Here is a 16,909-nt window from a genome sequence, read left to right as displayed (position 1 = left end):
AGGCAGGCAGGGAGGCAGGCAGGCAGCAGGGAGGCAGCAGGGAGGCAGCAGGGAGGCAGCAGGCAGGCAGCAGGCAGGCAGAGAGGCAGCAGGCAGGCAGGCAGCAGGCAGGCAGGGAGGCAGGCAGGCAGCAGGGAGGCAGCAGGGAGGCAGCAGGCAGGGAGGCAGCAGGCAGGCAGCAGGCAGCAGGCAGGGAGGCAGCAGGCAGGCAGCAGGCAGGCAGGGAAGCAGGCATGCACTAGAGCAGCAGCTGAGAACTCGCATTGTGAGATCCATAAACAAGAAGCAGAGAGAATAAGCTTGAAATGGTACCAGCTTCTAAAAACTGCAAAGCCCATCCCCAGTGACACACCTCCTCCAGCAAGGCCACACCTCCTAATCCTCCCCAAACAGCCACCAGCTGGGAACCAAGTAACCAAATGCCTGAGGCCTATGGGGGTCATCTCATTCAAACCATCTCAGAGCAGGATACACAATATCCTCTGGCCTATACGTGTATGCAAATAGGTATATATCTACCCCTCACACACCTGTGTGCATGCTTGTGCACACATGTGCATATGCACACACAAATGCACACATATACAGGCACACACACATGTGCACACATTCACACATATATACACATAGGGCAAATGTAACACAGGGGTTATTTGACTTGTAGCTTTGTAATTTAGCAACTATAAATATGTTTAAGGGGATTTATATACAACTCAAGATCTTATCAGAACACCTGGAAGTTCTTGGGTGTCTGTGTCTTCAGTCTTTTTCCAGAGTAGCTGGATATCCACAGATAGTTTCCACTTTCACAAGATAAGCTGTTGAACCCTCCCCTCCTATGAGCAGTGGAGATGAAGGGAGAAGCTGGAGCTGGTGAGCCCTGGCAGCACACAGTCTGGGCACTTCCGTGGCCTTGCAGCATTGTCCCTTCTACTTTGTCTGAGTGGACCAAATAAAACTTTTACACATCCTCAGATTAAACTCAGAAGGAAAAAGAGAAAAATCACCAGCCACATGAAATCTACTGACAGATGCTGTCTTAGAAAGCCCTGGGCGATCGTCAGCTACACTGTCTCACCCCTGGAGAGAGAGAAACAGCCCTTCAGGGAGTCTGTTGTGATGTGGGTAAAACAGACGCAACTGACCATGAGACAGAAAGGGGATGTGTTGATGGTCGCTCCTCCAGTTGATTCTCCATGAAACCTGAGCCCTTGGGGTCTGGATGCCTCTGTACATGGAAGTCTCCGTCTCTCCAGACTCGGCAGTGATTGGCTCTCCTTACCAATCCCCCCTGCTACCGTGGAGACGCTGATCAGCCTCTGTCTATTCCTGGACATAGTTAGATGTGTTGTAGTTTCTTTTCCTATTATAGTGATAAAATGATCCGACAGAAGCAACTTAAGGGAGATAGGGTTTATATTGTATTGATCACAACAATCGTAGTCCATTGTGAGCTGGGAAGGCAAGGTGGCGGGCGCCTGAAGCAGCTGGCCCCTCTATAATCAGGAACAGAGAACTGTATGTTCATGTTGTACTAGGCCCCCTTTCTCTACTTTGCTGTCCAGGATCCAGCCAGGGAGTAGTCTCATCCACCAGGGTTGGGGTCTGGGAGTGAGAGGGTGGGAGGTTATCTTTGTACATCAATTATGCAAATCAAGATATCAAGATATGCCCAGAGCCCCATCTCATAAATGATTCTAGATTTTGTCAGTTAATAAAAACTATTATAGATGGCCTAATCTGTGAAAACAGAGAGCATGCTGGGTATGTCAAACAGGAGAGATTTAATACACGGAAATACACAAGGACTAGAAAACGGGAAGTCGGCAGGGACACTTGGTGACCTAGACTTTGCTGACTATAGAGAAGAGTGCTCACCTCATGGCTGGGGGACAAGGCAGGGAGGGAGCTGAGAGAAGTGGTTCTCAGGGCTGATGCTCACTGGTATGGGAGGGTCTTCTGTTTTGTGTTGATTTCATTGGTTAATAATGAAACTACCTTGGTAGACCATCAAACTACATTTGATAGGCCAGCCCTTAGGTGGGTGGAGTAGACAGAACAGAATGCTGGGTGGAAGAGGGAAGTGAGGCAATCACCATGCTTCTCCTCTCTGGGGCAGATGCCATGGAGCCAGCCACCAGGTCAGACATGCTGAATCTTTCCCGGTAAGCCACCACCTTGTGGTGCTACACAGATTATTAGAAATGGGTTAAGCAAGATATGAGAATTAGCCAAGAAGAGGCCAGATATAATGGGCCAGGCAGTGTTTAAAAAAATACAGTTTCCATGTAATTATTTCAGGGCATAAGCTAGCCAGGCGGCCGGGGGCCGGGTGGCAGGAATGCAGCCCGCAGCTCCTTCTATAGCTCACACCATTTGGACACCTCCCCTACACTTCACCAGTTTCCTGGGGGTGCTGTGGACCCCAGAAAGAGAGTGCTGCTAGGATTGAGGGTCTCCTGCTGCCTTCTGTGCTCACAGCCCCTTCTTCCCCTTCCTCCTCATGGTGGGCATTGCTCAGGGTAGAGAGCAAAATGGCTCAGTGACATGGCCAGGACCATCAGCGTAGGTGCGTGGAAAATTCTGGTTCTCGGGGTCAATAAAGCAGGCTCTTCAACTTGTTCCTGGTGGAGGGCTTGAGTGGCAGGAACGGGAACCCAGAGAATGGTTAGTGGATTGACGGCAGGGATGTGGTAGAGGCCAAGTAACATAACCCTGACTTCCCCCTATAGCCACAGACTAGCTCCGACCTGAAAGGGGACCCCGTGTGCAGAGCTAGGGGAGGGACTGGACCATCTAGGGGCAAAATCTTGCCCACCCTTCAGTCCGTACAAAGAGGTTCATCAGTGGAAGGGATGGATAGAAGGGAGAGAGGACAAGAGGGGAGAGCAGTGACGGCGAGGCAGAGGGAAGGGGTAGTAAGGAAGGGAGGAGAGAGGGAGCAAATGCAGCCCTTTGCCTAGCTGGACAGTCTGAGGGCCTGTGGAATAAAAACCACAGCATACAGCCTTCCCAGCTCGGCTCATGTGCCCCCCCTTGCTGAGTTAATGATGCTGTAGTTTTTTTTGATTTGCTCACTTAATAAATAATTAGAAGCAGCAGAGCCCCAAGCTGCTCTGGAGGGCAGATGTGCTGCTGGCCATATGCTTTGCACATGCATTCCAGCTGCGTCCACCCATAGCCCTGTGCCCGGCATTGTAACCATTCCTGGCAAAGCAGAGAGCCCTAGACCTGCCTCGTCTGTGGCAGCCCCTCCGACTCGGGGCTTGGCCTTTTTCTTCTGGGGTGGACAGCTGCAGAACATCATTCAGGGTGAATGTAGTCATGACTTCACACCCACGGGTCTGTTAAGGGAACAGCTTCAGCCTGGAGGTGAATGGAGAAAGGATGGGAACAGAGCATTCCCAGGACAAGGAAATTAAATCAAGGAAAAGATTCCCAACTTTAGTGTTTCTTCCCACCACCCTGAAGCTGATGCTGGTGATGGCCCAGGGGATGCACACAGCCTAAGCAGGGCTCGATGGCTGAGCCACATCACTTACCCATGCAACTTCACTCCCCATTTGAGGTTGTCAGGATGCCGCCTTCTCTTCCTGCTCCTGGCAGGGGTGAGGGTGGTAACCCCTCCCAGGGCAGGAAGCCTGGAGGAGCTGTGAAAGGTGATGCAGAAACACCACTTCCGGTCATTCAGATGTGAGTTTACACCTGTGACGTGTGAGGGAGGACATTTGTGGTCGGCTGCCTTGTCTGTCCTAGCAAAGGGACAGGAATGAAGGACTATTGGAAGCCACCACAACGCAGGAGGCACACTATGAGAAAGCATGAAGTCACGTTATATGGATATTACTTAGTTTTCAGCTGCTGAGACACAACAGCAGCAAGGGAACTTGGTGAAGAAAGGGGTAACTGGCTTCTGGCTCCAGAGGGGCAGAGTCCATCATGGTGGGGACGGCATGGTAGCTGTCCGGGAAACAAGCATGGAGACAGAAGCGTGACACTGGCTGTTCACATCTTCATCCACACACAGGAAACCCAGAGAGAATTCAGGGGATAGGGTGAGGCCCTACACCTTCAAAGCCCACGCCTCACTGCTTCCTCCTAAAGATTCCCAACCTCCCCAGACACTACCCCCACTGGGGACCAAGTGTTCAGATACATGAGACGGCGGGGGACCTTTTGCATTCAGACCACCACACAACGTACATTTATGGAAATGGCCAAGGTGTGGAACCATTAAAAAAGATAAAGGGACAGTGTGGTATTTACATGCAAACCCAGCATACATTTCAGAGTTGATTTTTGGTGTTGCAGTGGCTATCAGCCCAGAAGAGAAGCACAGTCCCTCTATCGAGCCTGAAGACCTCCTACCCTAACTCACGAGCTCCAGGCTGCTTCCCTCCACTTCCGCGCCACATCCAGGCCTCTCTGCCTGCTGCCAGCTCTAGTGTGGATTCCCAGCAGAGCAGCCGTGGACAGGAAGGCTGGACTTCCCTCAGTGTCTGCCCTGCAGAGGGCCCTAGCGGATCCAAAAGTCCAGCTTACCCACTGCTTAGAGCTGCTGGAAGGATCCTTGGAGTGGGAAGCGTATATGCATACCAGCTGGAGTCCCGTATCCAATGGCATGTGCCTGCTGTCCCCAGCAGACCTACCCTTGGGGCCATCAGACAGAGCATGGAACCAAAGTGGAACACGCTGTTCTTCTGAGGGAGGCCTTTTAGATACTGAGCATCTTTCTGCGTCATCCAAGAACTGAGAAAGGCATGAGTCACCTCGCGTTTGCGTCAACCCTGAGACTCCACCTTTGGACGCAGTCATGGGTTGCAGGGGCACCACCTGCTCTCTGACACAGGTCTCCGGTCCAGCCTGAGCCCGAGCCTGTAGCCATATGTTTGTAAGTGGACTTGTCATCTGCTTCCCCAGGGAGGAAGGATGACTTGAGGGCGTTTGTGTCGCAGGGAAGTGTCAGCCTTTTGTGTGATATTTTACTCTTTTGGCTTTTTGAGGGGCCCACCATCCAGCTCCCAGCTAATCACACAGAGGCAGGTGGCTTATTATTACTTAAGAATGCCCATCCTTTGCTTGGCTTGCTTCTTGTCAGCTTTTCTTATCTTAAATTATCCCAACTACCTTTTGCCTCTGGGCTTTTTTCTTTTTCTATTCTGTATACCTTACTCTTTCCCTGTGTCTTGCTGTGTAGCTGGGTGGCTGGCCCCTGATGTCCTCCTCTCCTGGTTCTCTTGCTCCTCCTTCCATTTATCCTCTCTGCCTGCCAGCCCTGCCTATCCTTGCTCCTGCCTTGGTATTGGCCGTTCATCTCTTTATTAGGACCAGGTGTTTCAGACAGGCACAGTGACGCAGCTTCACAGATGCAGTGTGAACAAAAGCCATACACCTGAAAATAATATCCCTCAACATCAGCCAGCGCCCCTAACTTGCCCACCCCCCGGAGACAGACTTCTGTGTTCACCTTCCTATTGAGAGACGCCTACATTGCCTGAAGGCTGCTCAATGAGGACCAGGAAGCTCGCTTTTCATGAGGGAGTGGGGGTTAAGAGGTGGCCTGTGATCCCACTGGCCCTGGTTCTGCCTTCTGGAGCGACAAAGAATAAGTCTGATTCCCTTTCCCGGTGACCTTGTGACCTTTTTCCGTGTGGGACATTGGCTTGTCACACACCTACATGGAGGGTCCTTCCAGGCCTACCAGTGTTGCGCCTGTGAACTGTCTCGGTCAGCACACCTCTCATATGCCTCGTCTCACCCCCACGTTATGCCGAGTGCCCCTCCCGGTCCCCATTTCCCGAGATGAGAGCAGCAGTGACCTTGCCTCCTGTCCTGGTCCAGAGGTTGTGTTCCTCCACGATCCCACAAGGCTCTGTGGCCTGAGGTTCTGGCGGAAGTGGGTCCTTAGGGAAGGGCGCCCATGGCAGCTGAAAACCCTGTGACTGTCAGCAGAACCCTGGCTCTCCAGGGTGCGTGACTTTCATAGGATGACCCTGCAGGGTCCCTTCGTCTTCACAGGACAGTGACGTAAGAGCCCTTGCCCCATCCATAGTGAGTCTGGATGCACTTTGAGGAGAGAGGGGGCCTGGGTCATGGCCTGTTCTGCCTCCCCAAACCTTTGCCTGGTCTCAGCACCCTGGAGCATGAGCCGCCTGCAGCCCTTTGACCAGCAGTGAGAGGACAGGCACGCTGGGGACACTGTCCTCACCATCACGTTCCCTGAGCCCAGACCTTGTCTTTGCCTCTGCCTCTCCCATCCCTCTGCTCCAGGAGCTAAAGCAGAGAAGCCCGTCTCAAACACCATGTGTACATGTGGAACCCACATTCTTCTGGGACTCCCCTTCTGAGACGGCAAAAGGCAGCCTCGGTTCAAATCTGCACTGATGGTTGGCTCAGTACCCTCCAAGGAACACCACAGCCAGCCTGTGTCACTTGGCAGTGATGGTGCTGCCAAGCCCGGTGCCACTCCTGCCCTAGAAGCAGTGACCGCTGGAAGGGAGAGTTCTCCCTCTGTGAACCCTAACTTTAAACTCTGTCCTGTTCCACAGTGTACCTGTCAGCAAAGCAGACTTCTGAAGAGTCAGTTGGTGTGTTGGCGATGTGGGAACACAGTGATTTTGACAGCAGGCAGGAACACCTCCTTCCTTGCTCGGGTGGCTCCTTCGGTTCCCAGCCCACTGTGGTGCTGAGAGCTCCAGGAAGCAGCTTCTGCTGTTGGGAGCCTGCCATTGGTTCTGTTTGTTCCAGAATTCAAGCTGAGTCCATTGGGATCTTTATTAGAACAGCTGTGCTAGGCATGGAACACACCAGATACACTTGCCCACCCCTATATCCCCCTTTACAGATGTGCACATGGTCCCAACAGTGATTCCCTTCCTTGCTAGAGCCTTCCGGAGGATTCGCTGACATCAGCTACAGTGGTAGGTACAGGGTGGCCCACATCTCTGCCCTGCCATCATCCGTGTGTCTGGGGAGTCATGGTAAGCATACACCAGGTGTCTTCCTCCCATCACACCGACAAGTGCAGATGATGCCCAGGCTTTTCTGTCTACTGACTACATCCTACCATCTGGGAAACAGAAGCCAAACAGATAGATGATGTGTGAGTGTGGCTTGGGCCCTTTGCATTTTAGTTAGCCTGAGAAGGGCCATGCAGTTTTATGAATGGGAACTGAAAGGTAGTTCACTGTTCATTCACCATGTGAGTCCTGGGAAGAAGGAAGGGGATTCTTCACCTTCGGGAAAGTGCAGCCTCTGTCTGCTGTGTGTACCTGTGGATGTAGAGAGCACATATGGATGCTGGGTGCCTTCCTGTGGGGACAGATAGGCTGGCCAGCAAGCCCCATGGATCCTATTGCCTGTCCACAGGGCTGAAGATGTCACTCAAGTCCTCATAATTGCAAAGCAGACATTTTCCCCACTAGGCCATCTCCTCAGTTCTCCTCTATGGGCCCTTCTGAGAATTCAGCTCTGAAGTCTGTGCTCAACCTCAGTCCAAATATATATCAAATGAGCAATTCTAGAAATAATTCATAAATTTCTGGCTGTGAATCTGAAAACCATGATAAAACATCACATCGTCCTACCCCATCCCCCCCTGGGTATGAGTCACCCCTCCAGTCAGTATGCCCACACTATGTTACTGCCACCAGTTCAGGGAGCCGGGCTTGTATAAGCAGGCGCCCTCCTCCTGACCCAGCAATCAGCAATAGCCTACTGCTACACCACACGCCTGTGCCATTCACCTCCTTCATCTTACCACGTTTGAACAACAGGACACTAGCAGAGAGACCGCAGTCACTGGATGTATTGCTGTATGTTGTTACACTGGTTTGGTTTGCTATGGCTTGTTCATTTCTCATTGTGTTTGGCTTCGAGTTGAAGTATGTTGCAGCTACGTGTGTAGAAGAAAGCCTGCTGCCTCAGGCATCCACCAAGGTCTTGGCAGGCTTGCCTGAGGATAACACAGCCCCTGTACAGATGTGGATGCACAAAGCACTGGACTCTCAGCTCATGGCCTTTTCTGTCAGGAGGCAGCTTTCCTTAACCCATATGATAGGTGGGCAGCACCCACCATGTTGCATAGCTTGGTTATGAATTAACCATGAACCATAGTCTCTGAGGCTGTACGAGCAGCCGAGCAGCCGAAGCTAAGGAGGAGAAACTGCCAGCCCGTGACTGGGCAGCCTCGGCCACAGTGTAGCAGAGTAGCAACATTGTTGCAGACAGTTTCCTGGGAAGCAGATACCCTACCCCGGTGGCCCTGGAGAGAGAAAATGTGTTTGTTGGCTCCACCTCTGCGTTCCTGTCTGGATCAAGATGAGTGACTCTGGGCTGTTCTTCTCGCCCCCTCATGTCACATGAAATAATTTTACTTTATGGCGGTGAGCGCTTGGGTACATGCCTGCCGCTGTGCCGGGAGCTGGGACAGGAAGAGAAATGCACAGGGGTTGGCTTCATCAGGATGTGAAATTGACTGTGAACAAGGTGATTTATACAGGCTGCTGTGGGTGCTGTTTCAAACGAGCACACAACACCCTAGCAAGAAACGCTGCTGAGGATGACAGGGTGCTCCCTGGGGGGCCTGGCTCTGTCCCCCTGCTGGAGCTCTGGGGTCAGGCCATATCCGGAGTCAAATGACTGTGACTTTGACAGTGTTGTTAAAGGGGTCATCTGAGTGCCTGGGATGAGCCCTTTACACCTACAGGCAGAACCCAACAATAATGGAGGAACAGGACTTAGCACAGTTTCTCAGTCCTCAGTCCCCTTTGTGGGGCAGCGAAGGACTCAGGCACAGGGGTGACCAAGAGAGTTAGATGCTGTGGCTTCTGTGACCTCTTGTGAGTGATCTTGGGCACCTGGGGTGAGGGGAGAGCATGAGATTGAAAGCAGGCAAGAAAAGGCTGGGAGACCGCCTGCTTCAAGCCCAGCTGCCTTAACCTGAGGCAGGTAGCATTTCAAAGCCTGGCAGTCAGGTGCACTTTGAAGTGAGTCTGCAAATCGGCTGGATGGTCCTTAGTCTTTATGTCACTAAGAGATAGGGTGCGTGCTTCCTGCTGAGACAGGCTGTGAGATTGGACAGAACTGGAAACAGTTGGATCTTGAGGGATGTCTACCTGTAGTCTACTGAGGAGCAGCGGTGGCAGAGGCCTTTCCTTCAGCATCCTGCAGTCTCTGGACAAGTATGGCCTTACACTCACAGCATCCATGCCCCAGGAAACCTGAGCCTTGCCTTCTCTGCTGCCCCCTTCCTTCCTGGCTTTAAATGTGACTCTGTGGGTACATGGATGTAGCCTCCTTACCCTTGGAGTTGCAAAGGTTTCCATTGCAAACACACAAGAATCGTTTGGAGTTTTGTCTGTTTTTTGTTTTTGCTTTTTTTTTTTTCCTCATCAGAGGATGGGAAAGAAACAGGTAAGGTCTAAAAACCTGGGTTTTGGTTCGACATTATTCCTCAGAATTTCCATCCGTTCCCCTGGGGTGTTTGGAATGGGCTCAGCAGCTCACTGGCATCGATGCCTGGCCAACTTTGTATGTCTCCTGTGCCTGTCCCTGGATCAGTAGCCAGCCCTCTGCCGGGAAAAGGTTCCTGCCCCACAGCTTATTAAAGATCTAAATTTAGTCCAGGAGGAAGGGCCTTGGGCTCACGACCATTTGATGAATGGCTTGCGGGATCTGGCTGCCACCACTGGAGTAAATAGGATTTAAGTGAAGCACCTTGCCATTCCGCTCACCCCCACTCACTGGATCTGCACATCGTTAAGTACACTTTGCTGTCGGGAGCTGTGCTTTCCATGAAAGCAGCCCTGCAAAGGGGCATTTGAATAATGGACAGCATGGTGATATTAAACCTCACGAGAGGGGCAGGGAGAGCCTAGGCAGGCGCCTCTGCTTTTGGGATGAGGCGAGAACTAAGGAGAGAGGTGCCTTCCTCTGACTTGAGAGTGAGCAGCACAGGCTGCGAAGAAGCTGCTTTTGTGGTTGGCAGGTGTGCAGATATTTAACACTGGTGCAGCCTCTGTGTACCTGCTCCGTGGGCCCTGAGAGTTCTGCCTGGGGCTGGTCTCAGAGAGAGAGAATCTGCTCTTTAGCCCCCAAATCCATCAACCCCCAAGACTCTGGACTCTTTCTTCTTCACCATCTCCTAGAATCAACTCCTTATTCAGTTTCCTGTTGGCCAGACATATTTGAGCCAGCCTGTTGGCAGAGGCTCTTTGTGGAGGGTGACCTTAACCAGGACAGGCTGGGACCTTTGTTCCAGCCAGAGGACGGTGCATCAGGAGGCAGCAGACCCTGTTACCTTTGAACTTTGTGGCTCTTTTCCTTTCTCAGAATGGCTTTGAGTCTCATGGTGAGACTCAGTGGCTTCATGGAACCAGAAAGGGGGGGGCCTATCAGCTATAAAAAACCTTGAGTTCATCTATGAGGGTCCCGTGTTGGTATTCCTCAACCCTCAGGAAAATTGTCCACCAGGAGGTGGTCAGTGGGTACCAGGGAGCTTACAGGGACAGTGGACAGAACGTGCAGGGGCCTCTGGCTGGAACACTTGCTAGGGTGGATGGAGATAAGCTAAGGCGGTTTTATAAAAAGACAGGACAATGTGATATAGTTTTGCCTACTCTAGGATTAAATCTCACCTTCAAGCATGGGAATGAGCTGGGGCCCTTTAGAGGCGGTGTAGTATTGAACGAGAACTTCTATTGTGCCTGTGTTGCTGTCTATATGTGTGTGTGTCTTTCTGTGACATGTCTCTGTGTATGTGTGTATGTCTCTCTGTGTGTGCATGTGGGGGCCATCTGTGTGTGTGTATGGTATGTGTAGTGTGTGTGTGTGTGTGTGTGCATGTGCATGCCTGTGATATATCTCTATATGTGTGTATGTCTCTGTATGCATCTGTGTGGTCGGTGCATGTGGAGGGGCATGCATGTACATATATGGTATGCTATGTGGTATATATCTGTGTGTGTTATACATACATGTGCAGATACACACACCTGTACATGTTCAACCTTAGGGGTCTCCTTCTAACTCATCCCATTTTGTTTTTTGGGACAACATCCTCACTGAACCAGAAGCTAGCTATTTTGGCTGGGCTGACTGGCGGGTGACTCCCAGAATCCACCTGTGTCTCCCCAGCACTGGGGTTACAGAGGCATGCCACCACACCTGCCTCTTACATGGGTGCTGGGGTTGAACTTAGGTCCCCATGCTTGCATAGCAAGCCCTTTGCTCATGACCCACCGAGCCATCTGCCCAGTCCCCAATATTGTGTTTTATCCAGAAAACACATTTTCTTCACGAACTTCAATGTTTTTTGTTTCCTTTAAAAAGAACAGCCGTTTATACCTCCGCGTTGAAAGGATTACCTGAGCGTGTGATCTTGTAAACGTAGCAGAGCCTGTCACGTCTGTAAGCTTCGCACGTGGACGTGCTGTCGACCGAGAGGCTGGGCCGGAGGGCTGTATCCCTGTCAGTCATGTTCACCTGCTGGCCCCAGACTGTTTGCTTCGAGAAACGGTAAACAGCGGGCTGTGGCGTCTGAGAGAGCAAGGTGACAACGGCAGTGCTGAGAAGCACATAGCTCAGTGGGCCTTCGATGGGGTGACTGACAGCCCCTGCATTCCCCAGCATGCAGTTCACCCCCCGGCATGAGATGTGGATAGATTTCTCCATGGGAAACTGATTTGTGCTGACTCAGCTACGTCAGCCTGTCCTCTGCCAAACTGCAGGGAGAAGAAGGAGCTTCTGAGATGCTCTGGTGGAGGAAGGGGGGCTCCAGGAGCCCAGAATCAGGCCCTGACACTCTCAAAAGAACCCTCCTTGGGAAGACGCAGGGCTGAACACTCCACCTCATCTAAAAACCAAACCGTGTTTCTTCACGTGCTTGTTTGAGCTCCTTGGGATGTCTACAGCCCAGGACGTCACAGCCCAATGCCGCCAGTCTATGACTTGTAATGTCAGGTCGGTTTTGAGGGTTTTGTTCTAGCATCATTGAAAACCATAGTGAAAGTGTTCATATGTACGTTGGGTGGATGTTTGCCAGCTGTGGAGTAAACATTTGAAATCATTCTCACTATCAAACTATAAAACGTTTGCCTGGTGTGAAGGTGCAAACATACGAGCCCAGCACTGGGGAGGCAGAGGCAGGAAGATCACAAGTTGGAGGCTAGCATGGGCCACACCGTGCCCAGACCTTAGCTCAGAAGAGAAATGAGGGGGCGGGGCTGGATGAGGAACTTGATGAAACTGTTTCATCAGCAGGAGACATTTGCACCCACACTTCTGGTAACTACTGATTGTTGTCATTGCAATCAGTTTGAAATTTATATAAATGGACTCATTTACTATATATTATTTTCTCAAGGTCTTCAGCCTCCTATTTTATTGTGGTAAATTTTACATAACTTAAAAATATGGTTTTAGCTATTTTTAAATGTAGTTCAGGAACATTAAGAACATTTGCATTGTCATGTAGCTGTCACCCAAAACTGAAACTTTGTCTCCATCAAGTGCTTCTCATTCCTCTCTTCTTCTAGCCCCTGCTACTGCTTGATCCTTCTGTCTATGAACTTGGCCACTCTGAGGCCTCATATAAGTGGGATCAGATATTTGTTCCTTTGTGTCTGGCTTATTACATAACATAATATCTACAAGTTCCACGGAGGCTGTTACATCTGTCAGAATTTGCTTCTTGCTGGTATGTGTGTGTGCATATCAGTTATCAACTCACCCGCCAGCTTGAGTTGCTTGTATCTTTGTGACTATGTTGTGACCGTGTGTGTGTGTGTGTGCAAATATCTCTTGTAGGTTCTGCTTTGCATTCTTTAGTCACATGTATTATAATTCTATGTTTGATTTGATGTCTGGAGGAACCTCCATAGGGGTCGCCACAGTGGCAGCACACCTCTCCTCGCGTGTCATGTGGGAGGCACACTGGTGTGTGAGGACATGCGTGTATGATGTGCCTGGAGCTCCAGAGGATTGTAAACTATCATTCACATGCTGGGAATTGAAGAACAGCCAGCGTTGTTAACTGCTGAGCTGTCTCTCAGCCTGACTGTCATTCTTAAACCTCACTGCTCTGGCAGCAAGCCTGAAGGACCCACCTGTCTCCACCTCCCCAGGGCGGGAATTTCACGTCCATGCCGCCACATTTCTTCATTTTCACGTGGGGTGTAGCGATGGAACTGGGGTCCTCATGCACACAAGGCAGCGACACCAGAGTGAAGCAAGTTGCAGGTCTCTAGACTCATGGAACCCCCTGGAAATGCCAGAAAAATACTCAATTGTCTTGAGCAGTATCCCCTCTCCTCCCAAATTCACATGTTCCTGGAATCTCTAGATATGTCAACAGTTGGAAATACAGCCATTTCAGATGTAACTAGCAAAGAGTTGTAAAGCAATCATCAGGGCAAAGTGTCAGGGACCCACGTCCACATGAGAAGTGAGGACTCAGAAACAAGGGCAGGTGGCCACACAAAGACAGAGGCCATGATTAGAATGGTACAACTGTGTGTGCCTGCCTTACCTGGTATGGCATTGGCACACCTCTGAGCCTTACTGTGTATATCTGTCTCACCCAAGGTGGCATAGGAGCACCTTTAAGCCCTACTATGTGTGCTTTTCTTACCCGAGGTGGCTTGGGCACACCTCTAAGCCCCACTGTGTGTGCCTGTCTTACCTAAGTTGGCATGGGGTCACCATGCCAACTTATTCTCAGCACTGAATCTGTAGAGTTTGGCTTCTGTATATTTAATATCACCTCCAGTTCTCTAATGTTCCTAAGAACGTTTGACATTAATATTAAAGACAAGGAAAGGTGAGGTACTATGAGATGTGTGTTTTAGAAGGTGCTGCTAAAAGCCCTGAGACCTGTCTTTAAAGATTTATTTATTTTTATTTACATGTATGAATGTTCTGTCTGTATATACATATGTGTGCTCTGTGTGTTCCTGGTATCATAGAGGCCAGAAGAAGGTATTTGAGCCCCTAAAATGGGATTCACAAACAGTTGTGAGCTGCCGTGTGGCTGCTAGGAACTGAACCCAGGTCCTCTGTAAGAGCAGCAAGTGCTCTTAATGGTTGAGTCACTTCTCCAGCCCCAAACTCTGAGGTTTGTTTCCCCCACATGATTTACTATTTATTTGGTTGTTTTCTGTTTATTTATTGTGTGTGTAGGTGTGTGTGTGTGTGTGTGTGTGTGTGTGTGTAGGTGTGTGCGTGTGTGTGTCTAAGTGCTTGTATGTGTACCACATACAGCAGTGACTATGGAGGCCAGAATAGGGCATTAAATTCCCTGGAACTGGAGTTAGAGGCAACTAGCAGCCACCATAGGGTTGCTAGTAACTGAACTCCCATCCCCTGCGAGAGCAGCAAGTGTTCTAACTGTTGAGCCATCTCTCCAGCCCAAGTTCTGAGTTTTGAAATCTGATATTTAGTCTTTAATTTAATAATTCTCTGCACTAAAATAATGGCGTTGTATTCAGTGTGACAGCCAGTCTGCATCTGAAGACTGAGCATGGTTCCCACAAACAAGGCTTTTCTCCTGGTTATTTGCTTTAGTTTCCACAAGACCCGCTCCTTAATCGCACGCCCTATTTCTAAGTCTGCTTGCCTTCCGGTAATGTGCCGCTACTTCCAGGTGACCCCGGTGAGCACTCAGGATCCCGCCTGCTGGGTGCAGACAAAGCTGGCTTTCTGGCAGGCCTGCATTTCAGTTGCCCTCTCCTCAGAGGACAATTTGCCTGTGAGGGAGGGAAGGGCCTGCCCAGTCCTGCTAACCATTCTTCCTCTTTGCCTCTTCACACAGGCTGGCCGTGGGTGACCCTGTCTGTCCTGGGGTTTCTGTACTGTTATTCACATGTGGGTATCGCCTGGGCTCACACATACACAGTTCTCTAATGCTACTGGCCCAGGCCAGCCTGGCTATCAGCCTTCAAGGGACATGGCATTTCAACTGGGCCTCTTACTCTGAGACCATCCCTGAGGACACCTTCTACTCCAAGACCATACCTGAGGACACCTTCCATTCTGAGAGCATCCCTGAGGACACCTTCCATTCTGAGACCACCCCTGAAGACACCTTCCATTCCGAGAGCATCCCTGAGGATACCTTCCACTCTAAGAGCATCCCTGAGGACACCTTCCATTCCAAGAGCATCCCTGAGGACACCTTCCATTCCGAGAGCATCCCTGAGGACACCTTCTATTCTGAGACCACCCCTGAGGACACCTTCCACTCATCTTCTGCTGAAGATGCTTCATTCTGAGCCTCACATCTTTATCACAGAAAATGTACAACCTGAAAATATTCTAATTTTGGAGCCTCAAAAATTCTCTGCCTACCCCAATAAGCCTCTCAGTGCATAAGCTAGAGTTCAGAGCAGTCTCGGGTTCTTCCCAACTATACATGGTGACATCTGTTCTAGAACTTACCGTAAACCTGTTGAAAGGTTCAGCACGGTGGACACTTATTGTCTGGGAATAGACGTCCTGGTCGGGATAGGCCTGCCTCTCTGAGACATTCCATTATGTTTTGATGACCCTTTTCCATGTTCTGCATCTGGGGACTCTGGACTGGCCTGCATGTAATGGTCCTTAGCAGGGAGGCGGCAAAGCCATAGCCGTGTTCCAGGTGGCCTGGCTAACATGGGCGATGTACATGTGGAGCATCCCAGGGAGTTCTGCAGTCTGAACCTTACTGGGGCATCCACACAGCTGCTGTTCTTCAAGACCGGCAGCCATGGAGTCCCCTGACCCTTCTTTCTCAGCCCTTCTGTCCAGCATGGCAGTTTAAAAGCCAGAAGATGGGTGCTCCCACAGACAGGTGCTATTGGGCAAGTCCTCAGGAAGGGTGTTGGCCTAAGGTCCCACATGTTAAGTGTGTTTTGCTTAGACGGTTTTATTGTCTTGTTCTCATTCAAATAACTGAGAATTTATTGTATACCCTTTGTTACATAGATAATTTACATTTTTCTATACTTATTTTGGATATTTTCAAATAAAAAGATTGAGATCTAAACCTGCATAACTTGACACTTCATCCCTCCAGACAGATGTTGGGCAGGCGACCGCTGACAAGAGGTGAGTGACGTGAATTCTGCGTGGTTTTGCGGGGGAGGAGGAGAGGGAGGCAGCTTTCAGAGGAGCTCGTGTATGGAGCAAATGTGGACGAATGCTTAACACTCCAGCTGCATGAGATTTTACTGCATGACAACGAGGTGGAAGGGCCAACGGGGCTTAGTGCTGTTTCATTCCCTGCAGCTGACTGTCCTGAATCATCCCTGGGAATATCAGCTCAGTGGAGCCTGCGTCCTTCGGATGCACACCCAGTCACCAGGTAGATCCACTAGGAGCTGCTGCAATTGGGAGGGCTGGGAGGGGCAGACGCTGAAGGCCTGGAATGAGTGTGTTGTACTCACTGGAGCAAAGGGACAGGTAAGCTGAGCATTAATAACCTCACCAGTGGCTTGGTAAGGGGGAGACACGAGGCAGGCGGCTCTGGGGTACCAGGAGGTTCTGAGGATGGGGAGAGGGAGAACGGAAATGAGTGTTGTTTAGATTCGTGGACCAACGAGAGCAAGGGTCTGTGGCCAGCCAGAGGGAGTCTGGGCGAGGCCTTCAAGTAGGGAAAGGGCTTGCTAGGAAAAACCACGGTGTAAAAATGGCTATCGGGAAGTGTCTAATGTGGAGACATCCTATAAATAATGTAGGCGATGCTGCACTCTCCCCGAGAAGCCATCTACAAAAAGGCAGACCTATTCATGACGCTGCTCTGGAAGAGTCAGTGAGTGCACTCGGCTGCTAGAAGCCTGAGTTTGTTAAAACCATCTGATTTCGATCAAGGTCTCAGGAGCTAACAGACACTAGCTGTTCTCTGTGTGGCTTATCCAGGGCTCTCGTCCTGCCT

At 50.6% G+C, this 16,909-nt stretch overlaps 1 protein-coding gene across 1 annotated transcript in view; it reads left to right on the top strand.

Moving 5' to 3' along the window:
* Positions 1 to 16,195, top strand: part of Hhat (hedgehog acyltransferase) — a 210,733-nt gene extending 194,538 nt beyond the window's left edge. The window contains exon 12 of the mRNA XM_050148277.1: positions 14,810 to 16,195. Coding sequence (XP_050004234.1) covers positions 14,810 to 14,901 — 92 coding nt within the window. The 3' untranslated portion in view covers positions 14,902 to 16,195. The remainder of the gene's footprint in view (positions 1 to 14,809) is intronic.
* The last annotated feature ends 714 nt before the right edge of the window (positions 16,196 to 16,909 follow it).

This window comes from Alexandromys fortis, unplaced genomic scaffold (assembly GCF_014885135.2).
Source record: "Alexandromys fortis isolate MF-2015 unplaced genomic scaffold, M_Fortis_MF-2015_v1.1 scaffold_62, whole genome shotgun sequence".
NCBI lineage: Eukaryota > Metazoa > Chordata > Mammalia > Rodentia > Cricetidae > Alexandromys > Alexandromys fortis.
The sequence above is the reverse complement of the archived record's forward strand: the minus strand, read 5'-3'. Positions and strand labels throughout refer to the sequence as shown.